The 27,659-nt window shown below is 45.0% G+C and overlaps 2 protein-coding genes and 1 pseudogene across 2 annotated transcripts in view; all 3 read left to right on the top strand.

The window, feature by feature from the left end:
- The first annotated feature begins 1,972 nt into the window (after window positions 1-1,972).
- On the top strand, window positions 1,973-26,869 carry LOC109573094 (zinc finger protein 665-like). Its single transcript, XM_070771596.1, has 4 exons — window positions 1,973-2,016; window positions 14,143-14,213; window positions 18,942-19,068; window positions 24,193-26,869. The coding sequence occupies exons 2-4, from the start codon at window positions 14,157-14,159 to the stop codon at window positions 26,856-26,858; spliced, it is 2,850 nt and encodes a 949-aa protein (XP_070627697.1). The 5' UTR covers window positions 1,973-2,016; window positions 14,143-14,156; the 3' UTR covers window positions 26,859-26,869.
- The window catches only part of LOC139177188 (zinc finger protein 665-like), a 52,684-nt gene continuing 43,980 nt past the window's right edge, over window positions 18,956-27,659 (top strand). Inside the window, exon 1 of the mRNA XM_070771597.1 lies at window positions 18,956-19,068. The gene's annotated coding sequence lies outside the window, so the exon portion shown is untranslated. The remainder of the gene's footprint in view (window positions 19,069-27,659) is intronic.
- On the top strand, window positions 26,869-27,659 carry LOC109573091 (zinc finger protein 239-like; annotated as a pseudogene).

Genomic DNA, 27,659 nt, shown 5'->3' with positions numbered 1-27,659 from the left:
CTGTTTTTAGAAGGTTTAAAACATCTCGTGCCTCTCATGGTTGGGAGGCTGTGAGCAATCACATGTGGCCGGACGAGCCTGTCAGGCAGGCCAGAGAACCTTCAGAGGACTTTGTAGGTTAAAACACTCTTGCCACACCCAAGAGTTTTTATTGACTGGAGCTCTAGGTTAACTCCTTCTCCGAAAGAGGTGGTGGGGGACAGCCCCTCGTAAAGTCAGAGGTGTAGGTAAGAGCACAAAGTAGTAAAGTAGGCAGGCTCTGGTTATGGGGTAGACGCTCGAGGATTTCCAGGGGGACTCGTGAGGCTCGATCCCCGCCTTTGCGTATGTCGAGCCTCCTTCCTCATGACCTTTGCCATGGGCGGAGTACCTCACTCTGGCCCCCAACACTGTGGTTGCAGCAAGCAGGAACTACTTTAATTGCTATGCTGGCTTCTCACTGCTGTAGCTACTCTTGTTGCAGAGCACAAGCTTTAGAGCACAGGCTCAGTACTTGTGTTGCTCGGGCTTAGTTGCTCCAAGGTACGTGGTATCCTCCCAGACCAGGGATCAAACCTATGTCCCATGCATTGGCAGGTGGATTCTTTATCACTGGACCACCAGGGAAGTGTCAGTGAGTGGCTTTCAACTGAGCAAATCCCAGTAACTTTCAACCAGGATCCTCCTGTGTCTTTTAACTGTTAATACCCTGACAAATAAAATTTGGGGTCATCACCCTATAACTGGGAGATCTGAAAACCAGGAGAGAGTCCCCAAAACTTACCTGGACTCCCTAAGGAGGAGTATGGGCCCAAGAGGCTGTTCCTGATTTCCCAAGGCTACTATGTAGGAAGTTCAGAATGGTACCTGTTTTGCTGCAGCCTGCATTCACCTCAGGGTGCATTGTCGTTGGGCTGCTGCAGTGACTAATAAGCTTGATCTTTGAAGAAGTGAAATGTCAAGATATTTTTCTCCTTACAGGTGTTACTATGAGGTGTACTAAGAGCTGTGTGTTTCACATTCCAGCTTGTCATCCCTACACAAAGCTAGTTCTTGTTTACTTAAACTGCTTGCTGCTGCTACTGCTGCTAAGTCGCTTCAGTCGTGTCCGACTCTGCGCGACCCCATAGACGGCAGCCCACCAGGCTCCGCCATCCCTGGGATTCTCCAGGCAAGAACACTGGAGTGGGGTGCCATTTCCTTCTCCAATGCATGAAAGTGAAATGTGAAAGTGAAGTTGCTCAGCCGTGTCCGACTCTTCGCGACCCCATGGACTGTAGCCCACCAGGCTCCTCCATCCATGGGATTTTCCAGGCGAGAATGCTGAAGTGGGGTGCCATCGCCTTCTCCGTTAAATTGCTTAAGTTAATTCTAATTGCAGGAATAATTCTGGGTCCAGCCACCACTCCACATCAACCCGCACCCGCCCCTAACGATCCCCAGCCCAGCCACCACACCAGGTTTCAGTTCCCATACTGAACTGCTTCAGCCTTATCAGCAGGAATCCTGTTAAGGGGAAACCTTTCTTTCCAACGCAATTATCCCACAGGATTTTAAGTTTTTACTTTAAAACTGTTACAGTTATGAGGAATCAATGATGCAACACAAGACGGGAAAGACCCTCATATACTTCTAAACCCTGACAAGATACCTGGGAACCAAAAGGAAGAACACAGCAGGTGTCCTCTCGGCCCCGCTCGGCCCCCCTCGGCCCCGCTCGGCCCCCCTCGGCCCCCCTCGGCCCCGCTCGGCCCCGCTCGGCACCGCTCGGCCACTCTCGGTCTCGCTCGGCCCCTCTCGGCCCCTCTCGACCCCGCTCGGCCCCGCTCGGCCCCCTTCGGTCCCCCTCGGCCTCTTTCGGCTCCGCCCCTCACACGCCCAGGCGCCGGAGGGTGCCCTACGCCCCGCCCCTCCCTGTGGCGTTCTTCTGATACCAGTGGTTGAGGAGTCTCGAGTCTCCCCTTCGACGCAAGCGATTCTACAGCCAATTCCCGAAGCCGAGACTTGGTAGGTGCGGCCGACCATTGGAAACGTGAGGTACTTTTTTTGTTTGTTTTTGTTGTTGTTGTTAAGCTGCGCCTGTGGGGTCCCCTCTCCTTCCTATCCGTGGTCTCCAGTCACTTCGCACCTCGCTATTCCCCGACCCCTTCCTCCAGCCCAAATAAATTCAGTCGTTGTGAGAGGCCCAGGGTCTAATTTCCTTTGGATGTAAAATCCTGAGGTAACACATACAGTGCACGAAATACGTAGTATTTTATAAGGAAAAAGTCATTTTAATTATGACGTGGCACTTGATAATTTTATAAGTATCAAATCGCGTGTTCAGGAAGTAGTTTAGAATTTCAGCTTTGGGACTGGTGCTGGAGCTGAAGTTCTTTCTCGAGTGGTAGGGAAGAGTATTACTGTCCTTTTCTGATGACTAAAAAGACTCTTCATTTGTAAAGACTTGATTACAAAGACTCTTCATTTTAGGAGATTATTTTCAGTGATGCTGGTTACTTGTATGAGCATTAGAATCAAAGAGAAATATAAAATGGTCGCAGTGCTTAGTCAGATCTCTTTGAGATCCCCCGGGACTGTAGCCTGCCAGGCTCCTGTGTCTATGGGATTTCCCAAGCAAGAATACTGGAGTGGGTCTTTGTTACCCTCGCTCAGTCCTATCGGACTCTTGGCAACCCTGTGCCAGTAGGCAGGGTTTCCTGCCCTTCACCATCTCCGGAACTTGCTCAAACTCCTGTCCCATCGAGTCGGTGATGACATCCAACCATCTCATCCACTTTTCTGCCTGCCTTCCATCTTTCCCAGAATCAGGGTCTTTTCCAGTGAGTTGGCTGTTCACATCAGGTAGCCAAAGTTTTGGAGCTTCAGCATCAGTCCTTCCAGTGAATATTCAGGGTTGATTTCCTTTAGGATTTGTTATGGAAAAATGAGAATCCAGTGTCGCAAAGCACACCTCGGAGGACACTCAAAGACAGCGGAGTACAGTTTATTACCCCAGCAGGTCCAAGGGGAATTCGGTTCTGAACAAGGACCCTGACATTTTCGAGAGACTCGGTTTTATACCCCTCGTACTCTTGCCTGGAAAACCCCATGGATTGAGGAGCCTGGAAGGCTGCAGTGCATGAGGTCGCTGAGGGTCGGACACGACTGAGCGACTTAACTTTCACTTTTCGCTTTCATGCATTGCAGAAGGAAATGGCAACCCACTCCAGTGTTCTTGACTGGAGAATCCAGGGACGGGGGAGCCTGGTGGCTGCCGTCTATGGGGTCACACAGAGTCGAACACGACTGAAGTGACTCAGCAGCAGCAGCAAGTGACTGTTTACATGTGCGCAACTTTTTTTGATGTATATGATTTCGTTTTACAACATGGAGGTGTAGGGAGAACTAACAATTAAGGTTAAAGGGGAACAATAATTATACTTCATGGGGGATATCTTCATTGTGAATCTAACCTGGGCAGCCTGACCTTAACTCCAATCTTTGCTATCTGTGGGGAGGGAGGTCTCCAAGGAGACCTGGTTTTACTTTAAAAATAGTTTCCTCATTCTTGGGCAAAGTCGGGGCCCCGTTCACATGCTGTCTTAAGATGGCTGACAGGCCTCAAGATGGAGTTCCTCCTGCCCTCCTCAAAGCAGCCCCAACAGACTGATGGTCTTCAGGGACTCCTCTTGCTGTACAAGAGTCTGCTCCAGCACCGCAATCCAAAAACATGAATTCTCCTATGTTCAGCCTTCTTTATGGACCAGCATTCAAAAAGCAAAACTTTGATTCTAATTTTTATATCATAGGCTCTTCAGATAAAACATTCAGTTGCTTAAGCACTGCATAAGAACATTATGAAATTTTTATTTTCTACTGTTCCCCTTACATAATTGTTGAAATGGAGATGATCTGCAATGTATATATAATATTTAAATCGTGAATAATGTTGATAATGCCATTTATCATGTTTTTAAAATAGTCCACAAAAATGTCTCCTTACCTATTACACCTTTCATACAGAGGGTTACCATATGCAGCTGTTTTTGGTTAGATATCACATCCAAAGACTCAATGGCAATATGTTAGGGGCTTCCCTGGTGGCTCAGACGGTAAAGCGTCTGCCCGCAATGCGGGAGACCCGGGTTCGATTCCTGGGTCGGGAAGATCCCCTGGAGAAGGAAATGGCAATCCACTCCAGCACTCTTGCCTGGAAAATCCCATGGATGGAGGAGCCTGATAGGCTAGAGTCCATGGGGTCGCGAAGAGTCAGACAGGACTGAGCGACTTCACTTTCACTTTAGGTGACAGGTTAAAGCAAAATCAAACAAAAAACCCGTGAATTTAATTTGAAACTGTATATGATATTAAATATTTGCTGCTGCTGCTGCTAAGTCGCTTCAGTCGTGTCCTACTCTGTGCGACCCCATGGACCGCAGCCCACCAGGCTCCCCCATCCCTGGGATTCTCCAGGCAAGAACACTGGAGTGGGTTGCCACTGCTAGGAACTTGATATTTGGAGAGAAGAAAATACAGTCGACCCTTTGTATCTGCATATCCATGGATTCAATCGAAGCATGGAAAATATTTGGGGAAGAAAATCCATGATATTCCAAAAAACACAACTTGAATTTGCCACTCATCTCAACTATTTCCATAGCACTTAACGTTATATCTGGGCTTCCCTGGTGGCTCAGATAGTAAAGAATGTGCCTGCATTGCAGGAGACATGGTTTGATCCGTGGTGAGGAAGATCCCCTGGAGAAGGAAATAGCCACCCACTCCAGTATTCTTGCTTCCCCTGTGGCTCAGACGGTAAAGCATCTGCTTACAATGCAGGAGACCCGGGATCGATCCCTGGGTCGGGAAATTCCCCTGGAGAAGGAAATGGCAACCCACTGCAGTATTCTTGCCTGGAATTTCCATGGACGGAGGAGCCCGGTAGGCTACAGTCGGTGGGGTCGCAAAGAGTCGGACATGACTGAGCGACTTCACTTCCAGTATTCTTGCCTGGAGAACTCCCGGGACAGAGGAGCCTGGCGGACAGAGGAGTCCGACTCCATGGTGTCGTAAAGAGTCGGTCACGATGAGCAACTAACATTACATTATTTTGAATATAGGGACCTTTGTTGTCAATGTGATGCTTTTGCTTTTTAACTTCCCTTCCAGGAAGCAGAGGTCTTTTAATTTCCTGCAGTCACCTTCCTCAGAGATTACACTATTGAATTGTTCCGCCCCGCCCGCCGCGCCCCGAGGCCCCGCCAGTCTCACTTTCCCAAGGTGCAAGGCAGACCCGGCTTCCCTCCATGACCCGCACCCTGACAGCTTGTCTCCGCTTCCCCAGGCCGTCCCCGCCGTTTCACTGCTGGCCCGCGCAGCTTCCCACATCCGGAAGCGGAGAGCCGGCGGTGCAGCTGTCTTAGCGCGGCGTGAGTTTCTCTCTTAGTCACACGTGCCGCTCTCACTCGGCTTCCTTCGGTACCCCGAGCTGAGGGGTTTCTGCTGACTCTAAATCCCCGCGCCCGCCCTACCAACCCCAGCAAATTCAGACGTCTCTGTGAGCGGCGAAGGGGCGCCTCCCTTTTGGTTTAAAGTCTGCACTGCAGCCGGTTCCTGCTTTTGGAACTCTGAAACGCTGCGTTTCGCACCTCCTTCCGTCTTAAAACCATTTACTGTCCCCTCTGCACTTCCTGCGCCGCATAAAATTCTCTTCCACGAGGTGGGCATTTACGCTCCGCGGTCCTCAGCCTCGCCTTCTCGGTCCCTGGAAGCCACGTCCTCTCCCAGGTCCTGGGATTCTGGGGAGCGCGCCCCGCTTTTGAGACCCACTCCCTCTCAGCGCCCATATCTCCTCGGCCTTGTTTCATAATGACCTTTCCCCTGATCCTGTGTCGGGGTGGGTGACCTGGGCCAACCACTTGACCCCCGTGGTTCTTCCATCCCAAATTCCACCAGGTGGAATTTGGCCCTTGCAGGAGGAGGACTTCTTGAATAAGAGGGCGACAGTGGAGAGGCAGTTCACACAGAGAGCCCGCAAAGGGGATACAAAAGTTGGAACCTTGGCTTACAGAACAGTATCCTGGTGGGAGATGAAGGGGGCTCCGCTGGCAATGCGGGAGACCTGCGCTCGATCCCTGGGTTGGGAAGATCCCCTGGAGAAGGGAACAGCTACCCACTCCAGTATTCTGACCTGGAGAATTCCATGGACTACAGCCATGGGGTCGCAAAGAGTCAGACAGGACTGAGGGACTTTCACTCACATCCAGTAATTGGAGGAGCTGAGAAAGCAAGCAAGGTGAAAGGAAGCGTAGCCACTTGGGGGTGCCAGAGAGTTGGGAGGAAGGGAGGGCAGAGATGGAGGAAGAAAGGCAGAAATTCTTGGAGATTGAGGATCATCAAGGAGGTTGGGTTAGAAGCATTTTGCAGGGAACAGATGGCAGAGAGAGGCCGGATGGGAGTCAGGGAAGAAGTAAAGAGTAGGACAGGCACAGCTGGAGAGCAGAGGAGAAGAGAAAGGGAGAGAGATGGAGAAAGAATTAGGGAAACAGATCAACTAAATGAAGTGGAAACAAGTAGTGTGCAGGTGAGGGAGAGGACTAGATCCAGGAGAGTGTTGAATTGGTTGGATAAGGATTATGAAGTCGTGATACATTGATTTTTGACTTACCTCATAGCTCAGTCAGTAAAGAATCTGCCTGCAATGCAGGTGACCCGAGTTAATTTCTGAGTGGGGAAGATCCTCTGCAGAAGGAAATGGCAACCCACTCCAGTATTCTTGCCTGGAGAATCCCATGGACAGAAGAGTCTGGCGGGCTACAGCCCATGGGATCGCAAGAGTCTGACACGACATAGTGACAAAACGACCACATTGATTTTGCGCTTTAGGGTCTAATAAATTTAAAACTTGCTTCTTTACATTATACAGATGAGAACTGCAAAACTTCTGTCTGTAAGGCTTGTGCATTTTCTAATTACTTGTATTAAAAGATACATGTGCAGAACCGACTCTCTTACTACATGGTGCCTTTTCCAGGAACATTAAACATATTCTTTGTGATCGTTTTCCTTTTTGCTTTCTCCTTTCTTTCCAGTTAATTCTTTTTGTAGCTTGGGATAGATTAGGTCATTCAATACCTAGATCATTCAATACCGACTTTCTTGTAAAGAATTATTCGCTTCTGAAATAAAATTTGTTGCCCTCCTGTAATTAATTCGTGTCATTGTTTTCTAGGTATGCTATGTTCTCAAATGTTTTTTTTTCACTTGACACCATAATTCTTCAGTGGAAAAATTTTTAACAAGCGGATTCACTTTAGGTTTGTTTCATGTTTATTTGAGGCCCATTTGCTGTTTCCTCTTGATGTTATATTTTCAAAGCAGTTTTTTGGTAACTAGTAAATAGATGTAGACTGTTTTGATGAGTACTTAGGAAGAATACCAGTGATCTTTTATATTAAGAGTGATGACCTAATTTAAGCAGTTAGTCTATATTCCATTTTCCTCTCTTTTATGTGATCTGGTAACTAGTGAGCAATGAGGTGATCTGATGATGTTTGCCTCAGGTCTAGAATCTGAGCAACAGTGACCTCTGAAATGATTGGCCAAATTGGGTGTGTGACTGTGTGTGGCAGTTCTTCTTGGAGGGAGAGCCCAGGTGTTATTAGAATTTGAAATGGGTCCCAGTTTTGCAAAATGAAAAAGGACAACAGTCGGATGGAGGCAGGAACATATGCTTAGAGTTAGATTATCAGCAGATGTCTTCTGTGAATAAGGGTTAATCTGCAGGGAGGCCTCCCACCTCCACTGGCTTCCCCGTGTCCTCAGGGCAGCATCCTGACTCCTCAGGTGGCTCCACAGCCCTTTGTCACCCTCAGGTCACTGCCAGTGTCTCCAGCCTCATCCTGGGAGCTGATCCCATTCTCATGGTCAGTCTGTCCTGGTCACACTCACTTAGTCCTTGTTCATAGACACCAAAACCTTCTCTGTCTCGAATCTTAGTTTCTACGCTTGCCTTTTTGGTCATTAAATCACCGTGGCCCTTGCTCTTTCTGTTCTTTCAGGTCTAGGCCAGCGAGGTCTCCCCATCTCCTTCCCATATTAACCAGGTTTGCTGCCCCTATATTAATCACCTTCATCAGAAATGCCCTTGTTCTCTGACTGTTGGAGTCTTTCCTCTTTTCCCTTCATTGAAGGATGCACCTCTTCCTCCCTCGATGCTCACAGCATCTCGTTCTGGAGGTGAGGACTAGGAACATGGGCTGGGCTGAAGAATTCTCAGGGGAGACAGAGGGGACAGGATAGGTGATGATGGTTCCTGTACCTCTTCTGGACATTTCAACTCTAATTGATCCTTACCCCATGTGGACACTTAATCACTGAAAAGGAAAAAGATGTGGGGCATCCTAATGAACCCGATAGATGTAGTGTCTTGAGATGTCCCCATGTTTTAGTCCACTGTGTCACAGGTCACTGCAGCCCCCAGGTTTTCTAAGCTCTGACCACCCAGGGAACATCTTGGACAGAGGCCAGTTCATCTGCTCAGAGCAGGGGATGCTGAGTTTACTGTGGTTAGAGTGGCCAGAAGGTTTGGAATCCAAGGGGATATGAAGGAGTCCCCCCCCCCCCCCCCCCCCCCCCCTTCCTTAAAGACCTGGGATATGTTCCAGTTAGCTCCCACTCGGGAGAACAGGGGTCAGTGAGACTGGGGTCTCTCTATCTTTGTTAATTCTTTACTGAGCTCAATCCAACCAAATCTCAAGGGCCTGTTAAACTTTCTGATATCCCAAGTTGCGATATCTGATATCCCAAGTCAAGTTTTCCCAGGAAGGCCAGTTCCTTGGTCTCTCTACTGAGTGCCGAGTGTCCTTGGATTTGCAGCTTGTGCGCAACTCTGTTGCGATGCTCATGCCCTTGGTCTCTGCTGTTTATCCCTCTTGTTCAACCATGCATGAAGAGGTATAAAAATGGGGGAAAGTGAAGGGGAGCTTGTCAGAGTCTCCAGGAGGCTTGTGGGAGCAAGAGTAGGCCTCTGGATGAACCCAGTGAATTGGGGGTGTGGTATGTATATGTGTGTGTGTGAGAGAGAGAGACATTCATACTTGTGGGATTACAGGGTGTGTGGAACTGTTGACAAAGGTGGTCTCAGTTCTACCTGGAGGACCTGAATGTGGGCTCATGGCCAATTGTGGGCTGCGTGGAATGGTGGGTGTGCCATAGTGTCTTAGCTCAGTTTCCCTGGGACACAGATGCTGTGACTGAGGTTTGCATGACTGGGTTTCGTTGGGAAACAAATGATCACACCTCTGAAGGAAGGAAGGAAGGAAGTGGAATGGGAAGAGGCCTGTTACTCTGCCACGTGTTAGAATCAAGGCCTGAGCTGAGTCCACAGAGAGGTCTGGGTGCAGGAGGATGGGCATAGTGGTCCCAGAGAAGGGGGAGGGGATCCAGGAGGTGCCCCACAGCACCCCCTCCACACAGTGGATTTTCTGGTGTCTTTAGGGAGGGCAAGAATCAGACCCGTAGAATAACTGTCATTAAAATTCAGGAGATCACTTTGTGGATTACCTGTAGTTTTTCTGTTAGTTTAAGTTACTAATGAAGAAGATTTCAGATGGAAGGTAAAAAAAGAGAAGTTGGTGTGTTCCTGGGAAGATGTTGAAGTTGCAATGGGGCGTGTGCATCAGCCTACACATCTGTCTTGTATTATTAGATTTTGGTGATGACAGTTTGGGGCTGCTGGGGTCACTGTGACTGATAAGATGTCTTGAGTCTGGTTGGTGTTTGGGCGTCTTCGTGTGTATTATTCCATCATTAACACAGGAGTTGTTAAGGCTTGGAACCTTCTGGGGATTGCCTAGCAGCATGGGTGGATTATTACTAGGTCTCTGGGGAGTGTGTTGGCCCAGATGCAGGTTTGGAAGTTTCTTTCAGCCTCAAAGCATAATGGTTGGGCCTCAGCTTTGATGGCAGAAGACTTTGCCATGATGCAGTGAAGGCTTGTTCTTAGATTCCGAGGGTTATCAGCTCCACAGCAACCTGTAGTACAGAGGCTTATTCTGGAGATGACGCAGCTGCTACTTGTTGCTGCCAGCGCAGTGGATTCCTCTACTGCTCTCTCATCGTCTTTACAGGTCTCGGGCGTCTGCCATGTACATGCACAGTACAGTTAATGGTTGGAAACGGTTGAAGGCAAGTAAATGGTACATGGAAAACAGTACGGAGTTACCCAAAGATTAAAAATAGAACATGCATAGGATCGCGCAGTCTCACTTCTAATTATATAGCTGAGAAAAGCAAAATTTTAAAAACTGTTTATGTATTTGGCTTTGCCTGCGTCCTGCAGGATCTTTGGTTTCAGTGCACTGAAATTCTAGTGTGGTGCTCGGGCTTAGTCCCTCCGCTGCCTGTGGGGTCTTAGTTCCCCCACCAGCGATTGAGCCCACACCCCCCACAGAGCTAGGCAGATTCTTAACCACTGGGCCACCAGGGAAGTCCTGTGCAAAAATCAGTATTTTGAAGGAGTAACCTGCACTCCCGTAACCCATACTATATGATTCACAACAGCCATGTGTTGTAGAAACAACCTGAATGTCTGTTCTCGGCTGAGTGGATGATGAAACCGTGATGTGTGTATGAGACAGGCTGGGTCCTGGGACCTTTTACTGCAGTTCTCTTACCTGGATGAACGTCTTCTCGGGCAACAGACCTCAAAGAAAGTGTAATTGAACAAAAGAAGTATAACCACATTCATGAGCGGACAGCAATTCTGAACAATGAGTAAAAAGACCACAAACCAAGCTTGATTTCTGAGGCTCCAGAAGCAAAAGCAGGTCACTTCCCGTGATCCCGGCTCACAGCACCTCCGGGGGGCCCGAGGCGGAGCAGGTCACCTCAGCTTCCTTCCAGCCATAAGCAAAGGGATCAGCTCACCCCCCTTTTTGGGAGGACCAGGGGCACACACTTCTTTTTCTGTCTCTCCTTACTGCAACAAGAGTCCCAATAAAGCCTTTCTTGAAATTCCCCTCTGGTCTCATAACTATTTCTATTGATTAAAGAGCCCCAGGATCCAGGTTGAAAACATGTAAGTGTAAGTGTTAGTCACTCAGTCATTCAGACTCTTTGCGACCCCAGGGACTGTACCCTGCCAGGCTCCTCTGTCCATGGAATTCTCTAGGCAAGAATACTGGAGTGGGTTGCCATTCCCTTCTCCAGGGGATCCTTCCAACCAAGGGATCAAATCTGTCTCTTCTGCATTGCTGGCAGATTCTTTACCTGCTGAGCTCCCAGGGAAGTCCTCATGGGTAACCCAGGCAAATATACACACATATTTGTAATGGCATATTCAGTTCAGTTCAGTTCAGTTGCTCAGCCATGTCTGCCTCTTTGCCAGCTCATGGACTGCAGCATGCCAGGCTTTCCTGTCCATCACCAACTCCCAGAACTTACTCAAATTCATGTCCATCGCATCGGTGATGCTATCCAACCATCTCACCCTCTGTCATCACCTTCTCCCACCTTCAGTCTTTCCCAGCATCAGGGTTTTTACCATTGACTTGGTTCTTTGCATCAGGTGGCCAAAATATCGGAGTTTCAGCTTCAGTATCAATGATTCCAAGGAATAGTCAGGAATGATTTCCTTTAGGATTGACTGGTTGGATTTCCTTGCTGTCCAAGGGACTGTCAAGAGTCTTCTCCAACAGCAGAGTGCAAAACCATCAATTCTTCGGCACTCAGCTTTCTTTATACTCAACTCTCACATCCATAGATGAGTACTAGAAAAACCATAGCTTTGAGTAGATGGACCTTTGTTAGTAAAGTAATGTCTCTGGTTTTTAATATGCTGTCTAGGTTGGTCATACACATAGCTTTTCTTCCAAGGAGCAAGCGTTTTTTAATTTCATTGGTGCAGTCATCATATGCAGTGATTTTGGAGCCCCCCAAAATAAAGTCTAACACTGTTTCCACTGTTTCCCCTGCTGTTTGCCATGAAGTGATGGGACCTGATGCCATGATCTTAGTTTTCTGAATGTTGACTTTTAAGCCAACTTTGTCATTCTCTCACTTTCATCAAGATGCTCTTTAGTTCTTCTTCACTTTCTGCCATAAGGGTGGTGTCATCTGCATACCTTAGGTTATTGATATTTCTCCCAGCAATCTTGATTCCAGCTTGTGCTTCATTCAACCCAGCATTTCGCATGATGGGCTCTGCATGTACGTTAAGTAAGCAGGGTAATAGTATAGAGTCTTGACTAACTCCTTTCCCAATTTGGAACCAGTCTGTTATTCCATGTCCAGTTCTAACTGTAGCCTCTTGACCTGCATACAGATTTCTCTGGAGGCAGCTCAGGTGGTCCAGTGTTCCCATCTCTTTAAGATTTTTCCACAGTTTGTTGTGATCCACACAGTCAAAGGCTTTGAATAAAGCAGAAGTAGATGTTTTTGTGGAACTCTCTTGCTTTTTTGATGATGCAGTGGATGTTGGCAATTTGATCTCTGGTTCCTCTGCCTTTGCTAAATCCAACTTGAACATCTGGAAGTTCACAGTTCACATACTGTTGAAGCTTGGCTTGGAGAACTTTTAGCATTACTTTGCTAGCATGTGAGATGAGTGCAATTGTGCGGTAGTTTGAACATTCTTTGCCATTGCCTTTCTTTGAGATTGGAATGAAAACTGACCTTTTCCAGTCCTGTGGCCACTGCTAAGTTTTGCAGATTTGCTGTCGTATTGAGTGCAGCACTTGCACAGCATCATCTTTTAGGATTTCAAATAGCTCAACTGGAATTCCATCACCTCTACTAGCTTTGTTCATAGTGATGCTCCTTAGCCTGACTTGACGTTGCATTCCAGGATGTCTCGCTCTGGGTAAGTGATAACACCATCGTGGTTATCTGGGTCATGAAGATCTTTTTTGTACAGTTCTTCTGTGTATTCTTGCCACGTCTTCTTAATATCTTCTGCTTCTGTTAGGTCCATACCGTTTCCGTCCTTTATTGTGCCCATCTTTGCATAAAATATTCCCTTGGTATCTCTAATTTTCTTGAAGAGGGATCTAGCTTTGCCATTCTATTGTTTTCCTCTATTTCTTTGCATTGATCTCTGAGGAAGGGTTTCTTATCCATTCCCATGTAGATGGAGATTTCTGTCACTTGGAACAGCTGGGGTGAATGTAGGGAATATTATGCTAACTGAATTAGGACAGACAGGGTAAGACTGATATTCTATGTGCTCGCTTATCTGTGGAATGTAAAAATGTGAAACTCACTAGTACCAGACAGTGGGATGGTGGTAATCTGGGGCTGGGAGGTGGGGAGGCTGGGGAGATGTTGGTCGAAAGGTACAGACTTTGAGTTGTAAAATGAGTGGGTCTTGGGGATGTGTGTGCAGCACGCTTACCGTTGTTATCCTATTCTGTTACTGCCTGCTGGGAATTTGTCAGGAGAGTACGTTGTCAGTGTTTTCACCACACACAGAACATGGGAATTTGGAGATGATGGATGTGTTGGTTCGTGGATTGTGATAAATATTTCACAGTGTACACGTGTCACATGATCACATGGTGTATGATATATGTACACAGAACCCTTCTCCTTAGTCTCAGTAAAGCTGGAAAAGAAGAAAGTGGGAGGTGGCCTGGACTTAATCCTTCACTAGTGCTCAACACAGGCATCACATGAGAGCATGAGGCATTTTGCCCAGGCATGTTTTGTACCCCTCCCCCAACAGACATGCTCCTCAGGTTCTCATGTGGGGCCTCGCCCCAGGAATGTGCACAGGCCACAGATGATTCCGATCTGGATCCTGCATTGAGCACCAGGGCTCTTGGCCTTCACTTCTGAGACTGAGATCGGGCCCTGGGGGAGGGGAGGGCACTCTGCTCTGAGTGGGGCTGGACCAGGGCCTACTGTGTGACCTGAAGGGGATCATGGGGTCAGCAGAGGTCCCCCTGCTGCTGTGGACATGAAGCCTCACCAGGAGGGGAGTGTGATCTGAGAGAAAGTGTGGGAAAGTCCTGTGTTGGTCTCTCTGTGGGAGTTGACCGTCCTGAGTCCCTCCTGAGACAGTGGCCACAAAGCACTGTCTGTTCCACACGATGAGGGCTTCCCTATGTGAATAGTTGGGGCTCAGGAAGGGGGTGTGTTGACCATATGTATTAAACAGCATGTTTTCAACTTTCATGATAGAACTGTGAAGACTCATGGACGAAGGAGCCCAGAAGAGGAAAGAACAGGAGTCAGGCATGGCTCTTTCTCAGGTAGGGTCATATTCTCAGTGGATTCTCACACTGCCTTCCTGAAATGCCCTTCTCTGGACTCGCTAATCGTGTCTGACTCTGAAGTATCCTGTCTGACTCCAGTACACACGCACTCACCTGGGGCCTTCCCTCAGGGCCTGTCATCTCCACTTAGATCCCGTCTCCCCATGACCCGGTGACGTGGACCTTGTGAGGAGGCTCCCGTGAGCACCATCCTGGGCAGGGCTTCTCACCCATGGGTTGGAGACAGGGTCTCGGTGCTGTTGGGCAGCAGGGGTTGCTTAGGGCCCATCTGGATGCGCTGTCTGCTCTCTTTTAACCAGGGTAAAGAAGCTGTATATGGACCTCAGGTGTTAACATGTACAGTATCGGTAAAATCTGCCAAAGAGGCCAATGAGGGGAAATCAGTTCTGACTTTTTATAGTACATTTAAAACTAAATGAGCACCTCCTTGAAAACTTAAGTTTTTGGGAATGGAATGGAACGTTCAGAAAGAGATGTCAGGGCTAGGGAGTGTTTCGTTACACCATCTAATTTAAACTGTGAAATCAGGCTTACTAATTTTTTTTTCTTTCTTTTTTGACCACATGATGAAGCTTCCAAGGTCTTAGTTCGCTGAGTAGGGATTGAACCTGAAACCCTGCAGTGGAAGTGAGGGATCTTAACCACTGGACCATGAGGGAATTCTCCAACTTTACTAGTCTTGATTCAGTATTTTCTTAATGGAATAAAATAATAAATTGTGGAGTTTATTAATAAGTACATACCTAAAATTAATGATAAAAATCACATTATTATTTTAAAAATATATTTATTTCCTGTACTGTATCTTCATTGCTTCAGTGTCTTTTCCCTAGTTCTGGCGAGTGGTGGCCACTCTCTGGTTGCAGTGCACACGCTTCTCATTGCCGTCGCTTCTCTTGTGTTGCAGCCCAGGCTCTAGAGCGCGCCGGCTTCATTAGTTTCACCTCCTGGGCTCTACAGCTCTGTCTCAGGAACTGAGACTCATCGTCTTAGTTGCCTCTCAGCATGTGGGATCTCAGACCAGGCAAAAACCCACATCTCTTGCATTGCCCAGTGGATTCTTTACCATACACCGTAGGGAGGGCCACATATTTTTAAATACAGGTATTTTATAAAGATTGGAAGAAATCTTCTGTGTGTTATTTTCTGCTTGTATTACTTTTAATTTTTTTTGAACTAGAATAAGATAATGTTGACGAATTCCTGGTGGTACAGTGGCTAAGAATATGCCTGCCAACGTAGGGTGCGTGGGTTCCATCCCACGTCCGGGAAGATGCCTCAGAGCAGCTAAGCCCATGGGCCACAACGACTGAGCCTGTGCCCTAGAGCCCGGGAGCCAAAACTATGGATGCCTGCACTGTCTAGAGCCTGTGGTCCAAAACAAGAGAAGCCACTGCAAGGAGAAGCCCGGGCACTGCAGCTGCAACTAGAGAAAGCCCACTCACAGCAATGAACACCCAACATAAGCAAAATAAATAAGCTTTGCAAAAGAAATAGAATGTTGACAGTTACTGAATGAAGAAGTAAAATGAAAGAAGAGAATGGGAACCCACTCCAGTATTCTTGCCTGGAGAATTCCATGGATAGAGGAGCTGGAGGGCTGCCGTCAGCGGGGTTGCAAAGAGTCTGGCTTGAGTAAGCAGGTAAAGAACAACTTCCACACACAGTAGATTGAGCTCTGAAAAACAAATCTAAGTGTCTAGCTTTCCTCCTGCAGATTCTTCAGTGACTTCCAGTAGCTTTTGGAATAAAGTCCCAAATCCATAGATCTTGCATAAATTAGCCTCTGCCTGGCATCACCCCATGTACATTCCCTGTGTGCCAGTCATACTGGCTGACTTGCTGTTCAGTGAATATCTTCCTGCCTCAGAGCCGGCACTCAGGCTGTTCTCTCTGCTTGCAACACTCTTCTGTTTCCCACCTTGCCAATCCTAAGTGTTTCTTCCTCACAGAGACCTTGTCTGATTTCTCAGTGTAGCTTAGACTTTCTGTTTAATCTTGTCTTAGCACCAGGCCCGTGTCAGAGCACTTATTTCAGTAGTAACGTTAAAATTGTGGATGAAATCGGCTGGCTGGCTGCTAGATGATGAAATTGGCTGGCTGGCTGCTAGACTGTAAGCTCCATCATGTTCACTGCTGTATTTCAAGTTTGACGCACAAAGCTGAGGCTGAATGAATTTTGATAGAATGAAAGAAAAAGAATAAAGACAACTCTTTTTGTTTAAATCAATTGTGTGTTTACACATGCATGCATGAATGCATGGATATATAACTCCGTGGTTTTATTACAAAAACATCCTCTCATAAATAATGGTGTATTCTTTGTAGCAGTTTCAGTTCTATCTTAAGTGTATTTCATGGTGTTAAGTTTTTTCTGCATCATCACATGAATGATGTAAATTGTAGTAAGATTACTGACATTGTGTGGGTCGCGATGGGAGAGGGTGTGACCCTGTATCGTGACCATTTATGCTGTTCTATTGTATTTCAGCTTCCTTGAACTTGTTTCAGGTATTTTCAGGAAACTCTCTGTGGATGCTCTTTCCTTCTCTGGTAGTTAACTGGTTGATTCTCTAGGTTCAGTTGTCACTCCCAACCACCTGAGCTCAGGTACTGTTGGCTTATTTCTTAACAGTTTGATCTGAGCGATTAGTTAGAGTGACAGAATTTACTCCTCAGGGTGACTGCAGCCATGAAATTAAAAGACGCTTACTCCTTAGAAGGAAAGTTATGGCCAACCTAGATAGCATATTGAAAAGCAGAGACATTACTTTGCCAACAAAGGTCCATCTAGTCAAGGCTATGGTTTTTCCAGTGGTCATGTATGGATGTGAGAGTTGAACTGTGAAGAAAGCTGAGTACCGAAGAATTGATGCTTTTGAACTGTGGTGTTGGAGAAGACTCTTGAGAGTCCCTTGGACTGCAAGGAGATCCAACGAGTCCATTCTGAAGGAGATCAGCCCTGGGATTTCTTTTGAAGGAATGATGCTAAAGTTGAAACTCCAGTACTTTGGCCACCTCATGCGAAGAGTTGACTCATTGGCAAAGACTCTGATGCTGGGAGGGATTGGGGGCAGGAGGAGAAGGGGATGACAGAGGATGAGATGGCTGGATGGCATCACTGACTCAATGGATGTGAGTCTGAGTGAACTCCGGGGGTTGGTGATGGATAGGGAGGCCTGGCGTGCTGCAATTCATGATGTCGCAGTGTAGGACACAACTGAGTGACTGAACTGAACTGAACTGAAGGTGGACACAGATCTTTCTCTAACATGGTGTTATGTTGATGACAAGTTCATCCGTGTAAAGTCTTTAGGATAATGCTTAGTTTGTAGGAATTGCTGAAACATCTGTTGTCAGTGTGATGATGTCATCATCATCACAATGTGTGTTCTTTAAAAGTCAGTGTGTTTTCATGTTCATCGCAGCACTATTTATAATAGCCAGGACATGGAAGCAACCTAGATGTCCATCAGCAGATGAATGGATGAGAAAGCTGTGGTAGATTTACACAATGGATTATTACTCATCCATTAAAAAGAATACATTTGAATCAGTTTGATTCAATTCAAATTCAATTCAAATCAATTTGAATCAGTTCTAATGAGGTGGATGAAACTGGAGCCTATTATACAGAGTGAAGTAAGCCAGAAAGAAAAACACCAAAACAGCATACTAACATATATATATGGAATTTAGAAAGAAGATAACGCTAACCCTGTATGTGAGACAGCAAAAGAGACACAGATGTATTGAACAGTCTTCTGGACTCTATGCGAGAAGGCGAGGGCAGGATGATATTGGAGAATGGCACTGAAACGTAAAATATCATATGTGAGACAGATCAGTAGTCCAGGTTTGATGCATGATACAGGGTGCTTGGGGGTGGTGCACTGGGATGACTCAGAGGGATGGGATGGGGAGGGAGGTGGGAGGGGGGTTCAGGATGGGGAACACATATACGCTCATGCCGGATTCAAGTCAATGTATGGCAAAACCAATACAATATTGTAAAATTAATTAATTAAAAAATAAATAAAGTCACTGTGGACTTTGTCATCTCTAAAGACAACAGTCTTACTGTAACTCATCTAGATAGTGAATGCCACTCAGTCATGACCGACTTTTTGTGACCCCAGGGATGGTGCCTAGCAGGCTCTGCCGACCATGGGATTTTCCAGGCAAGAATACTGGAGCGGGCTGCAATTTCCTTCTCCAGTGGACTTTCCCAACCCAGGGGTCAAAGCTGGGTCTCCTGCATTGCAGACAGATGCTTTACCATCTGATCCACCAGGGAAGCTAAAGTAAACTTAATTAATTAATTAAAAAATAAAGTCACAGTGGACTTTGTCATCTCTGAAGACACCAGTCTTGCTGTAACTCATCTAGATCGTGAATGCCACTCTGTGTTGAATGTTAACACTTCTGCATAGACAACCCAGTCTTGGTTTTAATTTCTGTATTTTTCATGTATTGTCCACATACATGACAAATTCCTGTTGATTGCAGGATATCATAATCTTAGGAAAAAGAGGAAATTATAAATTCGATTGCAGACCAACAGTTTGCTTCAAGCAGCTTTTAAAGTATCTGTCAGAGTATTACTTCATCTGAATTGAGCGTTACCCCTCTCACCTCTTCTCATTTTGTGTGAAACTAAGAATCTTCCTCAGGGCCCATTGGTGAAATGTGTTTTCATTTCAGGCACAGTTGACCTTCAAGGATGTGTTCATAGATTTCACTCCCGAGGAGTGGGAATGCCTGGACCCTGCCCAGAGGACCTTGTACAAGGACGTGATGGTGGAGACCCTCGGGAACCTGCTGTCTGTGGGTGAGGATCACTTCCCTCTGAAGTGGGGATCTGCCCTGGGGTACCTCTGCATGTTCCCTCTTTACCTTTTGAGATCTCCCGTTTTTCTTGACTAAGCTCAAAACCTTGTTGACTCACACATGTAAAGCTTCCTGATTGGCATCAGGAGTTTAAACTTGTCTTTCCTTCAGGTGACCTGCCCACTGTGTGATGCACAAGGAGTTTCTCCACAGCTTGAGTGTTTATAAAGCTGATTTCAAACTTTGAAATATCCAGTTGCTTGTTTTCTAGCCCTGTGTTCTTGGTTCAGTAGTTCTTAGATAGGAACTAGATACCTGCTGCATGTTGTACTGTATATTATACTGTTCCCTGTGCATTCAGAAGGAGACAGATAGTAAATTCATTTGAGAAGTATTTTTCTGTCGGTTTATAATATCCTCACTCCTTGGCTGACAAAAGAACTGCATTCTACACCTGCCTATGCAGGAGACACGGGTTCGATCCTTGGTCTGGGAAGATCCCACATGTCACAGAGCAGCTACGCCTCTGTGCCTCAACTACGAGCCAGCACTCTAGAGCCTGGAAGCTGCAACTACTGAGCCCACATGGGACAACTCCTGAAGCCCATGCACCCAGGAGAAGCCGCAGCAAGTGAGGAGCACGAGCACTGCAACTGGAGTGTAGCCCCTACTTGCTCAACTTGGGGAAAAGACAAAGCAGCAGCAATCACTCACCCCTGCCAAAGGAAATGAATACACCGATGTATTAAAAATAACAGATGCATTTAAAAAAAAAAAAAAAAGAGGTTGGATTCTGGAAGAAGCCACAGTATATAGCATTACTTCTGAGTAGGAATTTCTCTTTCTGATCTGAACATTATCTCCATTCTTGTGGCACAAGGAAGAAGACCCCTGGATTGTGGAGAATGAAGTGCTAATAGCAAAAATCCAGACGAGTGGGAAAGTATCCACAGTGTGATCACAGGTCAACTGTCACAAGGACAGAGAGGAAGCCACGCCGTTCATGGGGTTTGGGAAACTCTCCAAGTGGGAGAGTTCTGTGAGAATACAGATGTTTAATGTTTGTGAACTCTCACAGGATATTTTTCTTCTCCCTAACTTACAGCTCTGTTCTTTGACATGTGAAATGTACAGCACCCTCCAGTGGTGCTGTAGCACCCACAGAGATGAAGGCAAGATATTTTTTTTTTTGGCCTGTACTGGGTCTTTTTTGCTATGTGGTCTTTTGTCTATTTGAGACGAGAGAGGGCTATTCTCTAGAGTGGGAAGCACAGTTACTCATTGTAGTGGCTTCTTTTGTTGTGAAGCACAGGCCCTAGGCACACGGGCTTGAGTAGTTTTACCACACAAGCTCAGTATCTGTGGCTCATCAACTTAGTCTCCGTGACATGTGAGATCTTCCTAGAACAAGAATCAAACCCATGTCTCCTGCATTACTAAGCAGATTCTTACCATGGAGCCACCAGGATGTTAGAGAAATTAAATAAATAGTTTTGTTTAGGCTTCAAGACAAAGCAGTGCATTCCTCTGACCTAGCTTCTAGCCTGCATGGAAACTGCCCTGAGTGTGAATGTCCTGACTGTCTCCTGTGAGTGCAAGTCTTGCAGCACCATAGGTAAGATAGAGGACAAATCTTGAGATTGTTCAGCCTTTGCAGGGGCCCTTGCCAACCAAGGCCCAGGCTTAGCACCATCCAAGGCCCAGGCTTAGCACCATTCAAGTTGGATCCTTCTCTCTGCCTGCTGCTGCTAAGTCGCTTCAGTCGTATCCAACTCTGTGCAAAGCCATAGATGGCAGCCCACCAGGCTCCCCCGTCCCTGGGATTCTCCAGCCAAGAACATTGGAGTGGGTTGCCATTGCCTTCTCCAATTCTCTCTGCCTACCGTGAGGTAAATAAAGGTAACTTAAAACTGCAAAAAGAAGTATGTGATTTGTGAGGATGATTATCCATATTACAATGTCACATTATATTTTGGTTGATCAAATATTCACTTTTTAAGTCGACTCTCTTTAGCCAGCCCACAGCTCCAATTGTGTCCCCATACTGCCCTTTTTCTCTCCATTCTTTGTCCTGTTGTGGCCTTACACCCCTCCCAACCCCTCTGTCTCCCTCTCCATCAGCTGGTCCCCTTCTAACTGCCCCTGTCTCTGAGGGGGGAGCGGGAGCCCAGGTTCCCCCACCCTAGCAAGTTTGTTAACCCCTTTAGATTCTTCTGATCAAAGACCCCCATCTCCCTGGAGAGACATTCCAAGATTTTTATGAGTCCTTCTGTCCCTGTTATCACAGTCAATTTGAGCACTGTTCAATCTGTGTTGTAGCCATAAAGCTGTGACTATAGAAAGGAAGGATAACTTGTTTGATATAGGATGGCCATGATGTTGTTTAGACTCTGGAGAAAACTGGTTAAGATGAATTTTTTTTTCCTTTGAAAGTGCAAAACCGGTTCTTTTTACATGTGGAATTAAAAATAGCAAGCTTGCTAAAAAGGCGTGCCAAAAACAAAGCTTAAGGTTAACCTTTGCCAGGGCTTCCCAGATTACTCTAGTGGTAAAGAACCTGCCAGCCCCTGGGAGAGACACAGGAGACGTGGATTTGATCCCTGGGTAGGGAAGATCCCCTGAAGAGTGAATGGCAACCCACTCCAATATTCTTGCCTGGAGAGTCCCATCATGGACAGAGGAGCCTGGTGGGCTGGAGTCCACGGGGTTGCAAGGGGTTGGATAGGACTGAAGCGACCCTGCATAGCATGCCACCTTTGCCATGTCCTTGAAATACGTAACCCATTTTTCCAGAGATTTCAGTCTTGGGCAAATTAGAATTTTAAACCATGGCGCAGGGGGGTGGGAAGAAAAGGGGAAAGAGATTTTAAATCTCAAGCAGGAAAGTATGAGAGCTCTCAAGTCTGTCGATCTGCATTTCTGTTTGTCTCAGTGTGTGTCTTTGTTTTTGGATAATATTGCTGAGGTTAGTTTGTAAATGAGCTCTAATTCAATTGTTTGTAAAAAAAAAAAGTAAGCACTTTCAAACCAAACAACTACAAGAGAAATTAACCTAAATGAATTTCAGGTTCACGTGAATTGGGAAATATTCAATATTAAATATCTAGTATTAATGTTTGTTTGCTAATCTAATTAAGACAGGTCTTGAGTCTTCAACATTGTCTAATACTTTTGTTGTACCTAGGTTTAATGTTAAGCAAGTTTGTCAATAGTTAAAGTAACTCAGGTGAAGAGTTTTAAGGAAAGAATGTGAATGCAATGGAGCTTTTAAATAAGCTCTATTAAGAATGATTATACTTTAGAAATGTCTGTCTAAAATAGTCTCTCCAGATGTGAATAACCTGAACTCCTGCTGCTGCTGCTAAGTCACTTCAGTCGTGTCCGACTCTGTGTGACCTCATAGACGGCAGCCCACCAGGCTCCCCTGTCCCTGGGATTCTCCAGGCAAGAATACTGGCGTGGGTTGCCATTTCCTTCTCCAATGCATGAAGGTGAAAAGTGAAAGTGAAGTCGCTCAGTCCTGTCCGACTCTGAGTGACCTCATGGACTGCAGCCTACTGGGCTCCTCCATCCATGGGATTTTCCAGGCAAGAGCACTGGAGTGGGGTGCCATCGCCTTCTCCAATTAGTGCTGTTAGGTGGCACTAAAAAATAAATAAATAAAATTTATTTGTTTTTGGCTTTGTTGCTTCAGGTCTTTGTTGCTTCAGGGGATTTTCTCGACTTGCAGTGAGCAAGGGCTACCGTGTAGTTACGGTGCGTGAACTTGTCATTCTAGTGGATTCTCTTGTTGCAATGCGTGGTGTCTGTGTGTTTGCTCAGTAGTTGTGACTCCCCAGCTCTAGAGCACAGAATCATCATGTGTGCCCTACAGGCTTAGCTGTTCAGGCATGGGGGAATTTCCCAGATCAGGGATCAAAGCTGTGTTACCTGCACTACCAGGCAGATACTTTACCTCTGAGCCACAAGGGAAGCCCCAAAGCTTGTTCCTTTACATATATCTTGGAGCCAATGAACTGGGTGAGTTTAGATTACTGTGTAGATAGGGAGTTGATGTATTGAATGATTATTGTGTAAGTAGAGAATTTTTCACTTACAATATAACTGACATGAACCACTTGTTAATGTCATAAAATGCCTATATGTCTATCTACTGATAGATTTCTAAGAGGTATTTGGAAAACGGTTTATTTTTTTATTTTTTAAATTATTTTAGGGAATTCCCTGACAGTCCAGTGGATAGAATTCAGTAGTTTCACTGCAGCTAGCCTGGATTTAATCCATGGTCAGGGAACCAAGTTCTCAGAAGCCACATGGTCCACAAAAAAAAAAAAAAAAAGCAAAAAAAATATATGTATAGTTTACAGAATTCTTTATTTTCTCAATGCAGTATTTTTTGAACAGTTACTAACTGCCATTTATTTTTTACATTATTCATTAGAATGCTTCTTTTGCATTGTTTACCATTCCAATGTGTTGCCTGATTGATGCTTGTTTGCTCAGTTGCTCAGTCCTGTCTGACTCTTTGTGATCTCATGGACTGTAGGCCACCAAGCTTTCCTATCCACGGAATTTTTTTAAGGCAAGAATAGTGCACTCGGTTGGGATTTCCTGCTCCAGGGGATCTTTCCAACCCAGGCATTGTATCCCCCTGTGCCGTGTCTTCTGCATTGGCAGGCAGCTTGTTTACCAGTGAGTCACCTCTCTAGTCCTGTATGTTCTTTACCATTTAAATATGTATAAATATGCATAAAGTGTGTACAATATACCATTAGTTTCTCCTCAATTATGAGACAGCACTGTGTTTAGTACAAAGTAGGATGAGTTTTGAGGTCATGATGGGACAATGTGTTTTCTTTGAGAACTGACATGAGTTTGCATAAATGAATGTTTTCTGATTGTGTTTGAAACTACACTACCCTAAAATTAATTTGAATTACATATGATCATTCTTTTTTAAAGAATTCTATTCCTTTAGTTTTCTATAGTTTTGAGATCATCTTTGCGAAGATTCATAATTCTGTTAGGATGAATATGGCTTTTGGTATGAAAGTCATGTGTTTGACAAATAATTTATTTATGAATTGTAACTAATAGAATACCTGTGGTTCTTTATGTCTTGTAGATATGTCTCAGATAGATATGATCAAGAAATTACAGGCAAAAGCAGACAGTGGTAAAGGGGAAATTTTTCAAAGAGTGATGTTTGAAAGAGCTGAAAGCCTTGAAAGCAAAGATTTTCACCTCAGGAAGATGCAGGAAAATATACATGACTTTGACTGTCTGCGGACAGATGATGAAAGAAATGACAAAGGATTGTCTACATCCCATAACAAAAACCTCACTGATGGAAGAGATCATCATAGTAGAAGTGATGCAGAAAATGGAACTTTTGAAAGGCACGGATCAAGCTTTCAGGATGAATCGCAGATGATGCAATCTGAAGGGATAATTTTTGAACGTAGTCAAGCTGTGACAGACGTCAGTGCCTCAGGTTTATCATCTCAGAGAACTCTTAATGTCTGCAAAGGCTTTTCTCATAAAGATGAGAATGCTGTTATGCATCCTTCAGAACTGTTACCAGACCATGAAACACAAAATAAAAGACCATACAAATGTAATGAGTGTGACATAACTTTTCTTCAGGACTCAGAACTCACTAGACATCAAAGAATCCATACAGGAGGAAAACCATACAAATGTGATGTGTGTGGCAAGGCTTTTAATCAAACTAGAAAACTTGCGATTCATTGGAGAATTCATACTGGAGAGAAACCACATAAATGTGATGTGTGTGGCAAGGTCTTTAAGCAAGCTGCAAAATTTTTAATTCATTGGAGATATCATATGAGAGAGAAACCATATAAATGTGATGTATGTGGCAAGGCCTTTAGTCAAACTGCAAACCTGGCAGTTCATCAAAGAATTCATACTGGAGAGAAGCCATACAAATGCAATGTATGTGGCAAGGCCTTTAATCATAGTGCAAACCTTGCTGTTCATCAGAGAGTTCATACTGGAGAGAAACCATATAAATGTGATGTATGTGGCAAGGCGTTTAATCAGACTGCAAAACTTGGACTTCATCAGAAAATTCATACTGGAGAGAAATCTTATAAATGTGATGTGTGTGGCAAGGCATTCAGTCGTACTGGAAACCTTGCTGTTCATCGGAGAGTTCATACTGGAGAGAAACCATATAAATGTGATATATGTGGCAAGGCTTTCAGAGTAACCTCACACCTTGCTGATCATCGGAGAGTTCATACTGGAGAGAAACCGTATAAATGCAATGTATGTGACAAGGCATTTAGTCGTGCTGCAAACCTTACTGTTCATTGGAGAATTCATACTGGAGAGAAGCCATATAAATGTGATGTATGTGGCAAGGCCTTTAATCACACTACAAGACTTCAACTTCATCAGAGAATTCATACTGGAGAGAAACCATACAAATGCAATGTATGTGAGAGGGCGTTTAGTCACACTTCAAGCCTCAGTGTTCATCGGAGACTTCATACTGGAGTGAAACCATATAAATGTGATATATGTGGCAGAGCCTTTAGTCAAACTGCAAGCCTTGCTCTTCATCGGAGTATTCATACTGGAGAGAAACCATATAAATGTGATGTATGTGGCAAGGCCTTTAATCAGACTGCGAAACTTAGACTTCATCGGAGAATTCATACTGGAGAGAAACCATATAAATGTTGTGTATGTGGCAAGGCCTTTAGTCACACTACAGGACTTGAACTTCATCAGAGAATTCATACTGGAGAGAAGCCATACAAATGCAATGTATGTGACAAGGCATTTAGTCATAGTTCAAACCTTACTGTTCATCGGAGACTTCATGCTGGAGAGAAACCATATAAATGTGATATATGTGGCAAGGGTTTCAGTGTAAGTTCAAGCCTTGCTGTTCATCAGAGAGTTCATACTGGAGAGAAACCGTATAAATGTGATACATGTGGCAAGGCTTTTAATCAGACTGCAAAACTTGGACTTCATCAGAAAATTCATACTGGAGAGAAATCTTATAAATGTGATGTGTGTGGCAAGGCATTTAGTCGTACTGGAAACCTTACTGTTCATCGGAGAGTTCATACTGGAGAGAAACCATATAAATGTGATATGTGTGGCAAGGCTTTCAGAGTAAGCTCAAACCTTGCTGTTCATCAGAGAGTTCATACTGGAGAGAAACCATATAAATGTGATGTGTGTGGCAAGGCTTTTAGTCAAGCTACAGGCCTTGCAGTTCATCAGAGAATTCATACTGGAGAGAAACCATATAAATGTGATGTATGTGGCAAGGCCTTTAATCACACTACAAGACTTCAACTTCATCAGAGAATTCATACTGGAGAGAAACCATACAAATGCAATGTATGTGACAAGGCATTTATTAGTGCTGCAAACCTTAGTGTTCATCGGAAACTTCATACTGGAGAGAAACCATATAAATGTGATATCTGTGGCAAAGGTTTCAGAGTAAGTTCAAACCTTGGTATTCACCGGAGTGTTCATACTGGAGAGAAACCATATAAATGTGATGTGTGTGGCAAGGCATTTAGTCATACTGGAAACCTTGCTGTTCATCGGAGAGTTCATACTGGAGAGAAACCATACAAATGTGATGTGTGTGGCAAAGCGTTTAGTTGTACTGGAAACCTTGCTGTTCATCGGAGACTTCATACTGGAGAGAAACCATACAAATGTGATGTGTGTGGCAAAGCGTTTAGTCGTACTGGAAACCTTGCTGTTCATCGGAGACTTCATACTGGAGAGTAACCATGTAATTATGGTATATGTGCCAAGGCTTTCACTGTAAGTTCAAGCCTTGCTGTTCATCAGACAGTTGATACTGGAGAGAAACCATATAAATGTGATATGTGTGGCAAGGCCTTTAATCACACTACAAGACTTGAACTTCATCAGAGAATTCATACTGGAGAGAAACCATATAAATGTGATATATGTGGCAAGGCCTTTAATCACACTACAAGACTTGAACTTCATCAGAGAATTCATACTGGAGAGAAGCCATGCGAATGCCATGTATATGACAAGGCATTTAGTCATACTGCAAACCTTACTGTTCATCAGAGACTTCATACTGGAGAGAAAGCATATAAATGTGATATATGTGGCAAGGGTTTCAGTGTAAGTTCAAACCTTGCTGTTCATCGGAGTGTTCATACTGGAGAGAAACCATATAAATGTGATGTATGTGGCAAGGAGTTCAGTTATACTGGAAACCTTACTGTTCATCAGAGAGTTCATACTCGAGAGAAACCATATAAATGAGGTGTATGTGGCAGGGCTTTCAGTGTGAATGCAAACCTTGCAGTTCATCAGAGAATTCATACTGGAGAGAACCTTGCAAATATAAAAATTTTGACAAACCATTTAGGCACAGTCAACCATAACTCATCATCAGGCAGTTCAGACAGGAGAAACCATATAAATATGATGTATATGGCTGGTGCTTTACTTGAAATGACGAACTTAGTAACCATCAAAGAATTCATACTAGAGAGAAACATTAGAAATGTGACAGTTGTGAGAAACATATTAGTGCAAATGTCGTGA

This window comes from Bos indicus, chromosome 18 (assembly GCF_029378745.1).
Source record: "Bos indicus isolate NIAB-ARS_2022 breed Sahiwal x Tharparkar chromosome 18, NIAB-ARS_B.indTharparkar_mat_pri_1.0, whole genome shotgun sequence".
Taxonomy (NCBI): Eukaryota; Metazoa; Chordata; class Mammalia; order Artiodactyla; family Bovidae; genus Bos; species Bos indicus.
The sequence above is the reverse complement of the archived record's forward strand: the minus strand, read 5'-3'. Positions and strand labels throughout refer to the sequence as shown.